The sequence below is a fragment of the Sus scrofa genome, chromosome 2 (assembly GCF_000003025.6).
Source record: "Sus scrofa isolate TJ Tabasco breed Duroc chromosome 2, Sscrofa11.1, whole genome shotgun sequence".
Lineage (NCBI taxonomy): Eukaryota > Metazoa > Chordata > Mammalia > Artiodactyla > Suidae > Sus > Sus scrofa.
Genome location: NC_010444.4, coordinates 49,663,841 through 49,679,883, shown reverse-complemented (window position 1 = coordinate 49,679,883; position 16,043 = coordinate 49,663,841). Strand labels below are relative to the sequence as shown.

The 16,043-nt window shown below is 37.7% G+C and overlaps 1 protein-coding gene across 3 annotated transcripts in view; it reads right to left on the bottom strand.

The window, feature by feature from the left end:
• The window catches only part of SBF2 (SET binding factor 2), a 449,069-nt gene that overhangs the window by 11,924 nt on the left and 421,102 nt on the right, over positions 1-16,043 (bottom strand). For all 3 annotated transcript variants that reach the window (XM_003122980.5, XM_005661131.3, XM_013994573.2), the window contains one exon: positions 1,751-1,877. In XM_003122980.5, the coding sequence (XP_003123028.2) occupies positions 1,751-1,877 (127 nt within the window). The remainder of the gene's footprint in view (positions 1-1,750; positions 1,878-16,043) is intronic.

Below are 16,043 nucleotides of genomic sequence, written 5' to 3'. Positions count from 1 at the left end.
ATAATTTTATGAATCAACAAAGGTCTGGAAGTATCAATAGGAAGGGAAATGGTCTCACCAGTGCTGTTTCCTTTACCCAAAGTATGAACTATACTAGGTAATTTTATTAGCCTGCACTGAAAAGCACTATTTCCTGATTTCATATTTTAAACTGAGAACATCAGTAAATATCTTCAGCCACTAAGAGAGTCCTCTTTATGAATATTCGGGTACATATAACATACCGAAAATAAACACTAAACATAATATACTGATTTTCTTTTTTCTTTTTGTCTTTTTAGGGCTGCATCTGTGGTACATGGAGGTTCCCAGGCTAGGGGTCGAACCACAGCACAGCAATGCCAAATCCAAGCCATGTCTGCGACCTACATCACAGCTGGCAGCAAAACTGGATCCTTAACCCACTGAGCAAGGCCAGGGATTGAACCTGTGTCCTCATGGATACTGTAAGATTAATTTCTGCTTAGCCATGATGGGAACTCGTAACATACTGATTTTCAGTATTTGTTTGCCTTTTTAACAAAAATACTCATGTGTATTCCCCCTCCTATAACAACAGCAAATGAAAGAATGTAAAATCCCCCTGAGGAGTGTTTTCACAGGGGCTGACTGACTTTCAAGAATCTACTCTTGGAGATTCTGTCATAGCTCAGTGGTTAATGAATCTGACTAGGAACCATGAAGTTACGGGTTCGATCCCTGGCCTTGCTCAGTGGGTTAAGGATCTGGCGTTGCCGTGAGCTGTGGTGTAGGTCGCAGACGTGGCTTGGATCCCACATTGCTGTGGTTCTGGTGTAGGCTGGTGGCTACAGCTCCGATTAGACCCCTAGCCTGGGGACCTCCATATCCTTCTGGTGCAGCCCAGAAAAGGCAAAAAGACAAAAAGACAAAAAAAATAAAATAAAAAATAAAAAAAAGAATCTCCTTTTTACAACTATTACTGTTATTAAAATGGTAACAATGATGGTGATGTCTAACACTTACTGAGTTCTTACTATGTGCTAGCAACTGTGCTAGGAAATTTGCAAATACTTCCTAATGTGATCATCACGGTCCCAAACGGGGTGGATGCTATCACTGTGCTTGTTTTAAAGATGAGGAGACAGGTACCTAACCTGTCCAAAATACTTGGCTGGTAACTGGCAGTGTTGAAATTTGACTTTGTTCTGTTTGCTCCAGAGCCATAGCTATAACTTCTATGCCAACTCCTTCCAGGGGCAAGCATCTGACCTACCGGTGTACTGGGGATGTTAAAATAGTAAGCAGATTTAACTTTTTTCTTTTTTGATTTTTAGGGCTGCATCCGTGGCATATGGAAGTTCCCAGGCTAGGGGTGGAATCAGAGCTACGGTTGCTGGCCTACACCACAGCCACAGAAACATAGGATCCAAGCTGCGTCTGCAATCTACACCACAGCTCACAGCAACACCAGATCCTTAACCCAGTAAGAGAGGCCAGGGATCGAACCTGCAACCTCATAGTTCCTAGCGTATTTGTTTCCACTGTGCCACGACAGGGGAACTCCCCCAGACTTAACTTTTCAAAGGTGCTACATGATGACCACGTACAGTCCCTAAGAACTAACACACCACATAATCTCACTCCCTGGTGTCCATTCTACTTTCATAGGTCAGAGGAAAAACTTAAAATGGTCTTGCCACACTTCAGGGTGGTTATTTTATTAGATTTTTCAAAGTAAAAACATGTAAGACTAACAAAAAAGATGGAACAAAGGCATGCAAACACGTACCGTGCTCTAATCTTTCATAGTCTGAATCCAGAAGAAATGTTTTAAAGCGATTAGACACATAGTGGAAAGCCAAGAACTTTAAGTAATAGAGATTGAATTCAAACTCAGTTGGATACTGGTTGTGAACCTGAAACACACAAGGTATAGAAAAAAGTTAAGAATCAAATGGAACAAAAATGGATGCCGTGCCAGTGAACGCTGACCTGAAATGTCCAAGAGGCCATCTGGTCACTCAGTCACATCAATATCTACAGTGAGTGGAAGTGGGAAGGGAACCAGCCTTTCACCAAACACCATGGTAGGGTTGTTTTTTTTTTTTTTTTTTCTCTTTTTGCCATTTCTTGGGCCGCTGCCGTGGCATATGGAGGTTCCCAGGCTAGGGGTCTAATCGGAGCTGTAGCTGCCGGCCTACACCACAGCCACAGCAATGTGAGATCTGAGCCGCATCTGCGACCCACACCACAGCTCACAGCAACACCGGATCCTTAACCCACCGAGCAAGGGCAGGGACCGAACCCGCAACCTCATGGTTCCTAGTCGGATTCGTTAACCACTGCGCCACAACGGGAACTCCATGGCAGGGGTTTTTATAAACAAAATCTCATGTAATCTCTATAACAGAGCAAGATAGGTATTCTTTTTTTTCCCCAGCTTTATTGAGATATAACTGACATATAATACTGTGTAAGTTTAAGGTGTACAACGTGGTGATTTAACATATATCTACTGTGAACTGATTACCACAGTAGGGCTAGTTAACACCTTCATAACCTCATATCATTACCTTTTTTTTTTTTTTTTTTTTTTTTGGTGGTAAAGAACATTTACGATACACTCTCTTAGCAACTTTCAAGTATATAACACAGTATTGTTAACTACAGTCACCACACTGTACACTGGATCCCCAGAACTTATTCCGCATATCTGGAAGACCAACATCTCTCATTCCTTTATTTCCCAGCCCCTGGTAACCATCATCCTATTCTATTTCTATGAGTAAGGCTTTTTTAGATTTAAATATTAGTGAGATCATTCAGTATATATCTTTCTCTGACTCATTTCACTTGGCATAATGCCGTCGGGGCCCACCTGCATTGTTGCAAATGGCAGAATTTCCTTTTTTCTCATGGCTGAATAACATTCTATTGTGTGTGTATACATATGTATATATGTGTGTGTATATATAAAGATATGTATAAAACATTTTCTTCTTCCATTCATCTATAGATGGACACGTAGGTTGTTTCTATATCTTGGCTATTGTGAATAATGCTGCAGTGAATATCGAGTATAAATATCTGTTTGAGATAATGATTTTATTCCCTTATCCAGAGGTGGGACTGCTGAGTCATATGGCAGTCCTATTTTTAGTTTTTTGAGGAACATCCATAACCTTTTCTGTAGAGGCTGCGCCACTTTACACTCCCACCAACAGTGTACAAGGGTTCTCTTTTCTCCACATCCTCACCAACATTTGTTACCTCTTGTCTTTTTTTTTTTTTTTTTTTTTTTAAAAGGGCTGTACCCCGCGGTATATGGAGGATCCCAGGCTAGGGACTGAATTGGAGCTGTAGCCGCTGGCCTACACCACAGCCACAGCAATGCCAGATCCAAGCCGCATCTTTGACCTATACCACAGATCACAGCAATGCCGGATCCTTAACCCACTGAGCAAGGCCAGGGATTGAACTTGCAACCTCATGGTTCCTAGTTGGATTCGTTTCTGCTGCGCCACGACAGGAACTTGTCTCTTTGATAACAGCCATTCTAACAGATGTGAAGTGGTATCTCACAGTGGTTTTGATTTGTACTTTCCTGATTAACTGTGAGTGATGTTGAACACTTTTTCATGTACCTGATTACCATTCGTATATCTTTGGAAAATTGTCTATTTAGATCCTTTGAAGATAAGGATTATTAGTGCCCTCCCCTTTTACAAATGAGGAAATGAAGATAAGCAAGATTAAGTAATTTTCCCAGGGTCATTCACAGTAACTAGTGAGCCCAAATTTGAACCCTGGCTTTTGTTAGGCTCCACAGTCTGTGCTTCATTCACTACTTTATATTGTGTTAGATACTTGACAGATACAAATTATTTTAAGTTGTGGTTTTTGCTTTCCAAGCATTTGTGGTGTGATGGTGTGTAATACAACAAGAAAAGTTATACTTTAAAAAGTTTGGCAGTAACAGGAATAAAAAGAGAAGGTGGTAGTTTGGGGGGTGGGCAGCAAGAGATCTTTTTTTGGACAAAAGAAATGTGTGCCTCTCTGAGAGCAATCGGAAGGAGCCCAGAGAGAGAGAGAGAGAGAGAGAGAGAGAGAGAGAGAGAGAGAGAGAGAGAGAGAGAGAAGAAACTGTGGACAAAGACCTGACAAGTGAGAATAGGGCCTTGAAAAAACAAGAATGAATGAGGCTGAGGGCCCAGATACAGGCAACGACCTTAAAAATGAGGAGAGAGAGAACAGTAGATAAAAAGAAAGATATGTTCTTCTGCCAAGGGAAGGGGGAGGAGCCTTTTAACTTTAACTTTTTATCAGTAAATCAGTGAGGTCACTGGACAGAAGAGTAAGGAAGAGGGAATGACATGGGAGTGGGGAGCCTGGGACGGTCACTGAACTACTGTGTGCTTTAAGCAAGCTGTCTGCAGACTCTGTGGAGCCATCTTACGTTGGTAGAAGATAGGCTGATGACCTTGTGATGCTCCCAAGTGCACCCAGCAATCTCACCTCTATATTGCTCAATCTCTCATGACCAATTAGAGAATTCTGCTTGGTTGAGATAAGTTCCAACCATAATTGTATTTGCTTAAAAGCTGTTTCAAATGAACATGGCAGGCAGGCTGTCTAAAAGCCAGCTTTCTTCTCCATGTTAATTTTTATTTTTTTAGGGCTGTACCCATGGCATATGGGAGATCCCAGGCTAGGGGTAGAACTGGAGCTGCAGCTGCCGGCCTATGCCACAGCCACAGCAACGCCAGATGTGAGCCGTGTCTGTGACCTACACCACAGCTCATGGCAATGCCGGATTCTTAACGGACTGAGCGAGGCCAGGGATTGAACCTCTATCATGGATACTAGTCAGATTCATTTCCACTGAGCCACAATGGGAAGTCCTCTTCTGCAGGTTTAATTGGGCAATATAGACCCAGGTTTGATCAGCCAAAAAGAGCAGGCATGTGTGTAATACGCTGATTGCATTGATCAATGGGAATTTAAAGTTATGATCTGGATATCACTGATCTTTATCAAAGTTTATCACCTGGTTAGAAACCTAGTTTTCTGTGATGATTTAAGGTTGTTTTTTTCCCCCTATAGTTTTTTTTTAGCTTTTTAATTAAACTAAAAATTTAGCTCCTAAGTAATACAAAATAAAATGAGTGTTAGGGAGACATATTAAAATGGACTTTGACTCTTGGGAGTGAGTTCCCGTTGGGACCTGGCATTGCCATGAGCTGTGGTGTAGGTCAGAGATGCCTCTCGGATCCCGCATTGCTGTGGCTGTGGCTGGCAGCTGCAGCTCTAATTAGACTCCTAGCCTGGGAACTCCCATGTGCCATGGGTATGGCCCTTAAAAAGAAAATACCCCCAAATCTGGCTCTTAGGCAATGGGATGGCATACTGTGGACCTGTTTTCTTGGTCTGGGCCACTGCCCCTCCTGTTGTGTCTGGTCCCCCTAAGATAGGAAAGCCTTCCATGAGACAACTGGGATGTGGCTCTGAATAGGCAGGCAGTGTGCCATATTCCAAGGTTTTAGAATGTAAACTTTCTAGCCTGAGTTTCTGGTTCAGCATCAGTAGCACCACCTCAGGGGGTCGGGTGTGCACACAACAGAGAGGGAGTGACTCAGATTGTGGGTGGTGGGACAAGAGAAGGAGACGGGTCCAGGAGGATGGAATTTGGTTTTGTCCCATCTGAGAGTCTCAGGAAGGAAAAATCTGCAATGTGTTTGGGCAGGGCGGAGCTCCAAGGACAACTCTGCCTCAACAGCTCTTGGAATAAACCTTGGCATATACAGCCCAGACCCTCGCTGGCTCACTGTTTCCAGCGGAAGATGAGTTCTGGTCTACTTCCACTCACCCAGCCACAATAGTTCTAAAAACTCTAAAAACTTGTCAAACAAAGCCCCAGAATAACAAAACATTCCTCTCAATGACTGGTCATAAAAACCACTTGCCTCATACATATGTGTATCTTTCCTTGATTTTTCAGATATTTAATATGCTTCGGAGTATAATTTGTAACGACCCACTTCTAAGGTAAGGTAGAATGGAAATAATAATATGACCTTAAGCTGAACTTAAGAGGCATATCAGGCAGATCAGATGCTACGAGCAGACACAAAACTCTTCTTCTACAAGTGGAAAAATGCTCTCACAGCCACTGTACTGAATGACTGGCTTCACCACAAACCACACACTCTACAATTACGTTAGAAAGGCTGGACACTTCTCCAAGACCTCTGGCACTTGCCCTGCTTGAATTGGGATTGGTGTTTAGAGAATATCAAGGCGTGAGTACTTGGGGGCACCAGTGTGGGAGGTGTGTGTGTGTGTCTGCAGTTGTTGACTGCTTGGGGTTGAAAAAATCTGCTTCCCCCCACCTCCCCATACTACGGGTTAATTATCAGGCCTATTGGAAGTTGAAGGGAAGATGCTGAACATTTTTTTTTTTTTTAAACTCTGTAGCAACAGTTTAAGCAACAACCATACGAAAATTTCTTCAATGGGAAAAAAATCAGATTAACCTGAATGCTGGGTTGATTAATACCCAGATAACCATATTTGGAATCTGACATTAAGAAACAGGGAATTTTCTGAAATGTCTTTTTACCATAATGAGAAATGAAGACCTGATTGTATTTACAAGACAAAATCCAGTGTTTAGATTTCCAGTAAAAGAGAAAAATTTTACTCTTTCCATTTAGTCCCACATCCCAGGGACTCAGTTTGTTCAGTTAATTGGCTTCTGTTCTCCTTGTTAAAGGGACACCTAGACTGCTATGCTGTACCCTGCCACAGTGGTCTCACAAGGCACAATCCACATGCTTCCTTCTCCTGTTAAGTACTGTTTTAATAGAAGAAATGGGATCAGGCCAAAGAGACTTCCTCTAAAGGGACAGAGTGAGAGTTTAAAGGTTTGTGAGTCACAAGATTTCGTTTGTTTTAACAACTTAAATGAGGTACAACTGACATACAATAAGCTGCAAATATTTAAGTGTACAATTTGATGTTTTGATATCTCTATACACCTGTGAAAACCATCACCACAATCAAGACAAAAGTATCAATAACTCCCCAAGGTTTCCTTGTGCCCCTTTTGTTCTTCCTGCACCCTCCTCCTTTAAGAAACCACGGATTTGCCTTTTTATCACCTACAGATTAATTTGCATTTACTAGAACTTGATATAAATGGAATCCTATGTATGTACTTTTTTGTGTGTGCCTTCTATCACTAAGCATAATTATTTGAGATGCACCCATGTTGTTGGGTTATCAATAGTAAATTCCATTCTGTATCTAAGTAGTATTCTATTATATGGATATACCACAATTTACTCATTCACCTGTATATGGACATTGAGTTGCTTCTAGATTTTTGGTTATTACATATAATGTTGCTGTGAACAGTTATGTATGAGTCTTTGTATGGGCATTAAACCTTCATTTCTCTTGTGTAATTGCCTAGGAATGGAATGCTGAATCACATGGTATGGTAGGCATGGTTAACTTTTTAAGAGATGGCCAAACTGTTTTCCCAAAGAGTGGTATACTTTTATATTCCCATTGGCAGTGTTAGAAACACTTGTCAACACTTGGGGTAGTCAGCTTTTAAATTTTAGCCATTAAAATAGGAAGGTAGTAGTATCTCATTGTGATTTTTTTTTTCTTTTTTTGGCCATGCTTGAGGCATGCAGAAGCTCCTAGGCCAGGGATTGAACCCATGCCACAGCAGTGACAACACCAGGTCCATAACCCAAGAGGCCACCAGGGAACTCCTCATTGTGACTTTAATTTGCATTTCCTAATGAAAAATAATGTCAAGTATCTTTTCATGTGTTTATTTTCCATCTGTATATCTTTGGTGAAGTTAGTACAAATGTCTTGCCCATTAAAAAAAAAATGGGTTGGTTGTTTCTTTTTTTGCTTTTTAGGACCACACCCACAGCATATGGAAGTTCCCAGGTTAGGGGATGAATTGGAGCTACAGCTGCCAGCCTATGCCACAGCCACAGCAATGCCAGATCCAAGCCATGTCTGCAACCACACCACAGATCACAGCAACACCAGATCCTCAACCCACTGAGCGAGGCTAGGGATTGAATCCACATTCTCATGGATACTAGTCGGGTTTTTTATTGCTGAACCACAATGCAAGCTCTCTCTCTCTTTTTTTTGGGGGGGGTTGTTTCTTATATATTGAGTTTTGAGAATTCTTTATATATTCTACATAGGAGTCCTATAGAAGATGTATAATTTGCAAATGTTTTCTTACACCCTGTGATTTCTTTTCATTTTCTTAACAGCCATTTTAAATGCATACAAACATATATAGAATGTATACATATATATACACATGTATATATATTCTTTTTCATATTCTTTTCCATATGGTTTATTATACAATATTGAATACAGTTTCTTATATTGAAACTAGGGGTTGAATTGGAGCTGCAGCTGCTGGTCCATGCCACAGCCACAGCAATACCAGATCCAAGCCGCACCTGCAATCTACGCACAGCTTGTGGCAACATGGGATCCTTAACCCTCTGAGCAAGGCCAGGGATTGAACCCATAGCCTCATGGATACTAGTTGGGTTCATAATCCACTGAGCCACAACAGGAACTCTCGTCAAACAACTTTTCATGTGCTTTATGGTTGTATCCTTCAGAGAAATGTCTATTTAGACTTCTGTCCATTTTTTGATTGGGTTTTTTTAAAATATAAAGATGAATGAGATGTTCATATATTTGTGATCAATTCCTTGTAAGGTGCTTCATTTGCAAATATTTTCTCCCATTCTGTGGGTTGTCTTTTCATTTTATTTATGATTTTCTTTGCTGTTCAAAAGCTTTTAACTTTAAATACGACCCATTTGTTTATTTTTGTTTTTATTTGCATTACTCTAGAAGATGGGTCCAATCACATTGGTGTGATTTATGTCAGAGAGTGTTCTGCCTAGGTTTTCCTATAGGAGTTTATAGTATCCAGCCTTATGTTTAGATCTTTAATCCATTTTGAGTTTATGGTGTTAGATTATGTTCTGATTTTATCCTCTTACATGTAGCTGTCCAGTTTTCTCAGCACCACTTATTGAAGATATTGCCTTTTCTTCATTGTATACTCTTGCCTACTTTGTCATAGACTGACCATCGAGTGCATGGGTTTATCTCTTGGCTTTCTATCCTGTCCCACTGATCTACATTTCTGTCTTGGCATCAGTACCATACTGTTTTGATGACTGTAGCTTTGTAATCTGGGAGCCTGATTTCCTTCAGTCCCATTTTTCCTTTTCAAGACTGCTTTGGTTATTTGAGGTTTTGTGTTTCCATACAAATTAAAAATTTTTTTGTTCCAGTTCTGTGAAGAATGCCATTGGTAATTTGATAGGGATTGTACTCAATCTATAGATTGCTTAGGGTAGTATAGTCATTTTGACAATATTGATTCTTCCAATTCAAAAGCATGGTATATCTTTTCATCTGTTTGTGTCATCTCTGATTTCCTTCATTAGTGTCTTGTAGTTTTCAGGGGGGTCTTTTGCCTCTTTAGATAGGTTTATTCCTGGCTATGTTACTGTTTTTGGTGCAATGGTAAATGGGATTGTTTCCTTAATTTCTCCCTCTGATATTTTCATTGCATACAGGAATGCAAGAGATTTCTTTGTATTAATTTTGTATCCTACAACTTTACTGAATTTGTTGATGGGCTCTAAGAGTTTTTCTGGTAGACTTTTAAGATTTTCTATGTATAGTTATCATGTCATCTGCAAAAAGTGACAGTTTTACTTCTTTTCCAATTTGGACTCCTTTTTAAAAACTATTTATTTAGGTCCACACCTGCGGCATATGGAAGTTCCTGGTCTAGGGGCTGAATTGGAGCTGCAGCTGCCAGCCACACCATAGCCACAGCAACACCAGATTGAGCCACATCTGTGCCCCAAGCCACAGCTCATGGCAATGCCAGATCCTTAACTCACTGAGTGAGGCCAGGGATCAAACCTATATTCTTACGGATATTAGTACGGTTCTTAACCTGCTAAGTCACAATGGGAAATTCCTGGATTCCTTTTATTTCCTTTTCATCTCTGATTGTTGCAGCTAGGACGTCCAAAACGATGTTGAATAAAAGTGGTGAAAGTGGACATCCTTGGTTTGTTCTTGGTCTTAGTGGAAATGCTTTCAGCTTTTCACCATTGAGAATGATGTTAACTGTGAGTTTGTCATATAAGTCCTTAATTATGTTGAGGTAGTTTCCCTCTATGCCCACCTTCTGGAAAGTTTTTTTTTTTTTAATCAAAAATGGGTGTTGAATTTTGTCATAAGCCTTTTCTGCATATATTGAGATAATCATATGGTTTTTATTCTTCAGTTTGGTAATGTGGTATATCATCAGTATGACTGATTTGCAGATATTGAAGAATCCTTGCATCCCTAGGATAAATCCAACTTGATCATGGGTATGATGCTTTTAATACATTGTTGGATTCGGTCTGCTAATATTTTGTTGGGGTATCTGCATCTATATTCTTCAGTGATACTGGCCTATTATATATATATATATATATATATATATATATATATATATATATATATATTTGGTATCTTTGTATGGTTTTGGTATAAGGGTGATGGTAGCCTCACAGAATGAGTTTGAAAGCATTTTTTCCTCTGCAATTTTTTTGGAAGGGTTTCAGCAGAATAGATGCAAACTCTAAATGTTTGATAGAATTCACCTGTGAAGCCATCTGGTCCTGGACTTTTGTTTTTTGGAAGTTTTTAAATCTCATTTTCAATTTTAGTACTTGTGATTAGTCTGTTAATTTTTCTATTTCTTCCTGCTTCAATCTTGGAAGGTTGTACCTTTTAAAGAATTTGTCCATTTCTTCTAAGTTGTCCATTTTATTGCTATATAGTTGCTTATAGTAGTCTTTTATAATCCTCTGTATTTCTGTGGTGTCAACTGTATCTTCTTTTTCATGTCTAATTTTATTGATTTGAGCCCTCTTTGTTTTCTTGATAAGTCTGACTAAGGTTTAATCAATTTTGTTGATCTTTTCAAATAACTAACTTTTAGTTTCATTAATTGCTATTGCTTTCCTCATCTCTACTTCATTTATTTCTGTTCTGATCTTTATGATTTCTTTCCTTCTACTAACTTTAGGTTTTGTTTGTTCTTCTTCTCTAGTTGCTTTAGATGTAAGATTAGCTTGAGTATTTGAGAGTTTTCCTGTTTCCTGAGGTAGACTTGTATTGCTATAAGCTTTGCTCTTAGAACTGCTTTTGCTGTGTCCCATAGGTTTTTGGATTGTCATGTTTCATTGTCATTTGTCTTGAGGTATTTTTTTTATTTCCTCTTTAATTTCCTCAGTGATCCATTGGTTGTTTGGTAGTATATTGTTTAGCCTCTGGGTGTTTGTGGGTTTTTTTTTTTTTTTTTCTTGTAGTTGATTTCTGGTCTCATAGTGTTGTGGCTGGAAGAGACGCTAGATATAATTTCAATTTTCTTAAATTTACTGAGGCTTCCTTTTTGGCCCAAGATATGATCTGTCCTGGAGAATGTTTCACGTGCATTTGAGAAAAATGTATATTCTGCTGCTCTTGGATAGAATGTTCTATAAATATCAATTAGGTCTATCTGGTCTAGTGTGTCATTTAAAGCCTTGTTTCCTTGTTGATTTTCTGTCTCAATAATCTATCCATTGATCTATGTGGGGTGTTAAAGTCCCCCACTAATCTATTTTATATATAGTAGTTTGTATCTGCCAATTCCAAACTCCTAGTTTACTCTTCGTCTAGCCCCCTTCCCTCTTTGGTAGCCATGTATTTATTTCCTACATCTGTGAGTCTGTTTCTGTTTTGTAAGTACATTCATCCGTCTCATATTTTAGATTCCACATGTAAGTGATATATATCTACCTATTGCTTTTGTATCCTTGTAGTAAATCAGCTGTCCATATATCATAATATGTATAGAACTATTTCTGGACTTTTATCCATTCTGTCCTATTGATCTACTTGTCTATCTTTATATTAGTTATCACACTGTCTTGATTATATAGCTTTATAATAAAATCAGATAGCATTAGTCCTCTAATTTTGTTCTTTTTCAAAGTTGTTTTAGCTATTCTAGATCCTTTGCATTTCCATATGGACTTCAGAATAAGTTTGCCATTTTCTACAAAATGGTCTACTAGGAGTTTGATTGTGATTACACTGAATCTTTAGATCATTTTGGGGAGTCTGACATTTTAGAAATATTCAGTTTTCTGATCAACAACAAGGATTCTTGATTTATTTAGGTCTTTACTTTCTCTTAGCAATGTTTTGTAGTTTTCAGTATCTAGGTTTTTAACTTATTTTGCTAGATTTCTTTAATGTTTTTTGACACTATTTTAAATGGTAATGATTTTTAAATTTCAATTTCTCAATGGTTTATTGTGAGTATTGATTTTTATATACTGGGCATGTATTCTGCAGCCTTGTTAAACTCACTTTTTCTAGCAGCTTTTTCTTTTTTTTGTAGATTCCATAGACAATCACATTTTTTTGAATATAGTTTTACTTCTTCCTTTCTAATGTGTATGTATTTGCTATTATTATTTTCTTGCCTTACTGCAGAGCTATGACTTGTAGTACAATGCTGAAGTGATGAAGCAGACATCCATGTCTTATTCCTGATCTTAGGAGAAAGCACTGTCTTTCACTATTAAGTGTGATGTTAGCTATAGGTTTTTTTTTAACAGATACTATTTATCATTTGAAAAAGTTTCATTCCATTCCTGGTTTCCTAAGAATTTTCACAAGGAATGGATGTTACAAATGCTTCTTCTGCATCTACTGAGAAGACCATATGGTTTTTCTTTAGTTCCTTAATATGATGAGTCAAACTGGTTGATTTCAAATGTGACATCCACTGTGCATTCCTGTAATAAGCCCCATTTGACCATGGCATATTACTTTTTAAATATATTGAATCTGATCTGCTGAAATTTTGTTTGGAAAATATGAAAATATGGTCATCAGGAATATTGATCTAGTTTTCTTTTTCTGTCTTTGTCAGACAAGGGTAATACTGGCCTCATAAACTGAACTGGGAAGTACCCCCTTTGCTTAAATTTTCTGGAAGAGTTTTTGTAGAATTGCTATTATTTCTTCCATAAATACTTGGTAGAATTTACCAGTAAAGCCACCTGGGCCTGAAGTTTTCAGTGCGGTAAGATTTTTAACTACAATTTCAATCACCTTATTAGACATAGGGCTCTTTAAGTTATGTATCTCTTCTTCAAAGGGTAGGATAGTTTGCGTCTTTTAGGGAATTGTCCATTTCACCCAAATTTGTAATTTTATTGATGCAAAACTGTTCACAGTATTCCCCTGTGGTTATTTTAACATCTGTAGAATCTGTAGTGATGTCATCTTTCTTGTTTCTAATACTTGTAAGTTGTGTTTTTTCTTTGATCAGTCTGGCTAGAGGTTTATCATTGGTCTTTTCAAAGAACTGTTTTGGTTTCACTATTTTCTTTATTGCTAGCCACGAGATTTTTTGGGCCTAAAGGCAAGTCTGCTTCACCTAAATTTAGCATTATTGTATTATGTAGAATAAAGAATGATAGGCATCTCAGCCTATAAGTTAATTCTGTGTGAGCATTTCCCAAAATATGCTGATGAATAGAGTTTTAGGTCTCTTTCAGTCATCATCTGGATTCTGTTGTTCAAAATAATTTGTATTTATCTTGATGAAGAGAAAAAATAGACAGATTTACAATAGTTAATATTAAGCTGTTTGAAGCATTTTGGTTTTGTTTTTCATTATGTAGTAAAATGTGCCAATTTCACTTATTTATAAGAAGAGGATATGAAACAGAATTCAGAGAAATATGAATTTACAGCGTCTTATTTTTTTGTTCATATGCCATTAAGTACTTTGTAAAGTTTAAAGGCCCATAAAAATAAACTATGACTCAAATCCCAGGAAAGAGCAACTTTTTGGAAAGAAAATATAATAAGTTAAAATTGGATTTTGCTTTCAGGAATTACAAATATTAAACGACAAGAGACCTATATTTAATGGTATCAACATTTTAAAAACTATAGGGATATTAGACACTCTAGAAAAATAGGTAGCTAGTATTAGTTTTTGTTATTTCACAGATTAAGATTTAACAAATATTAACTGCACACCTCTACTGTGCCAACTGCATTCATATAAGATTTTTAATTCTTCTGAGATAAAGTGAAGCACAGAGAGGCTAAACAATTTGTTAAAGATTAAAAATTAGTTAATGATACTTATGTGCAAACTCAAACTTATTTTATGGGCTCAAATGTTAAAAGCGCTAATGTGAAGGTGCTTTGTTATAAAACAGCCTGGAATATGTCAATTTTTGTCAGTTTTCATTGACTAGGAAGCAGGGAGATACCAGAAACTCTTGAATATACCCCAAATCCATTAACTGTAGTTACTTTGCCAGTATTAATGGATAAATTTTAGAATAACTCACCTGGAGCTTAGCTCCTCACACATGTGCTCCCAAGGAAAGCTCATGCCTTCAAAAGGCAAATAGCTTTTCTCTTTGGAATAGGACCCTATGCTGGCATACAGTAACTGTGAGGAGAACCGTATCACAAAGCCAGACCAGAGTGAGTCAATTTAGAATCTGAATAAACTTTAAAGGCAAAGTTATGTTACTTATTTTTCTCAAAGTAGGAAATTATGAAAAAGTTCTAGGATGCACTCAGAGGAGATGCTTTTCTTATATGTCATTTTCATTCATATTACATGTATTCCTTCCTATAGTATTATTTTTTTAAATTTTTTAGGTAATTTTATATTTTGGATGTATTTTCCTTCTGAATTTGGTTCAACTATTTTAAGAAAAGGATGTATCCTGTAATGATATCATTCCAGCCAATTTCTTGTAGAAGCAACAAAAAATCTGCCAGATGTTGCTATTATGAAACAGTGATCTAGCATTTATAATTCATCTGACACCTGGATACACTGGCGTAAACAATGGCTTTTTATATGATGAGGCAGTTCTAATTTAAGATCAGTGCTTCATCTGTTTTCTTTGTAACTCTATTAGTACTAATGGGCAAGTCTAGGCATATTTCCCTGGACTGCCTTTTGGCACTCAGCATGCTAGAAATGGTTAACAGGCAGTGAACACATCACACCTGGGGAAGTTTCGCTTGCTGCTGCATGATTTCGCACTTATTTTTAAAAACGTTTTAAGGCCTGGCTCTGTTTTGCGCCCCTGAGAGATTGAGGACGGCACTAATTTGAACTGTCTGGCAAAAACCAGAGTCATGTAAAGCATTAGTGTTCACTTGAAAGGTATTCCAAGACGGTATTTTCTAATGCCTAAAACCAGTATGTAGGAGATGATGAAACACTACCTTATAATTAAGTCAGCAAGAATCAGAAGCACTATTTGTTAACTATAGTCTATAGTCTTCTGTTTTTGAATGAATAAACAATCCCTTTTCAGAATAAAATAATCTGCTTCAGCAACTGGCACCTATCATAGCCAAGCATCCTTTAAATACTGCAATTAAGGTCATACACTAATTTTGCCATGACTTGCCTGCACTCAGATTATGGTGTGTGAAGGTATTAAGGCAAAGAGTTCAGGCAAATTTAAAAAATTTTAATTTTAATTAATTTTTTTAACGTGGTACAACCAGGTTTGAAATCATACTAGAGGGGTCTTTAGACCCTGAACAATATTAATTTCTACAGTTCGTGAAGCATTCACCTATAAGTAATTGAGCTTTCATTACTTTTGTTTTCGATTTCAGAACTGGTTTATAGAGAACATCTGAATGTTAACTTACTTAAAAACAGTTCCAGAATTTAAACATACACACCAAGTTGCTTTATATAACTACACAGTTTTAGCATGTATTGTATTCTAAAGTAAGAGGAATGTAATCCATACTTCATTTTAGTTTATGGTAAATTGCTTTGTTTACACTATTAAAGAGGTATAAACAAAGCAACAGTAGAATACTGGTTACTTTCCAACATTCTAGGCTATTCACACCTCCACTCACCTCACCCCACCCCGAGC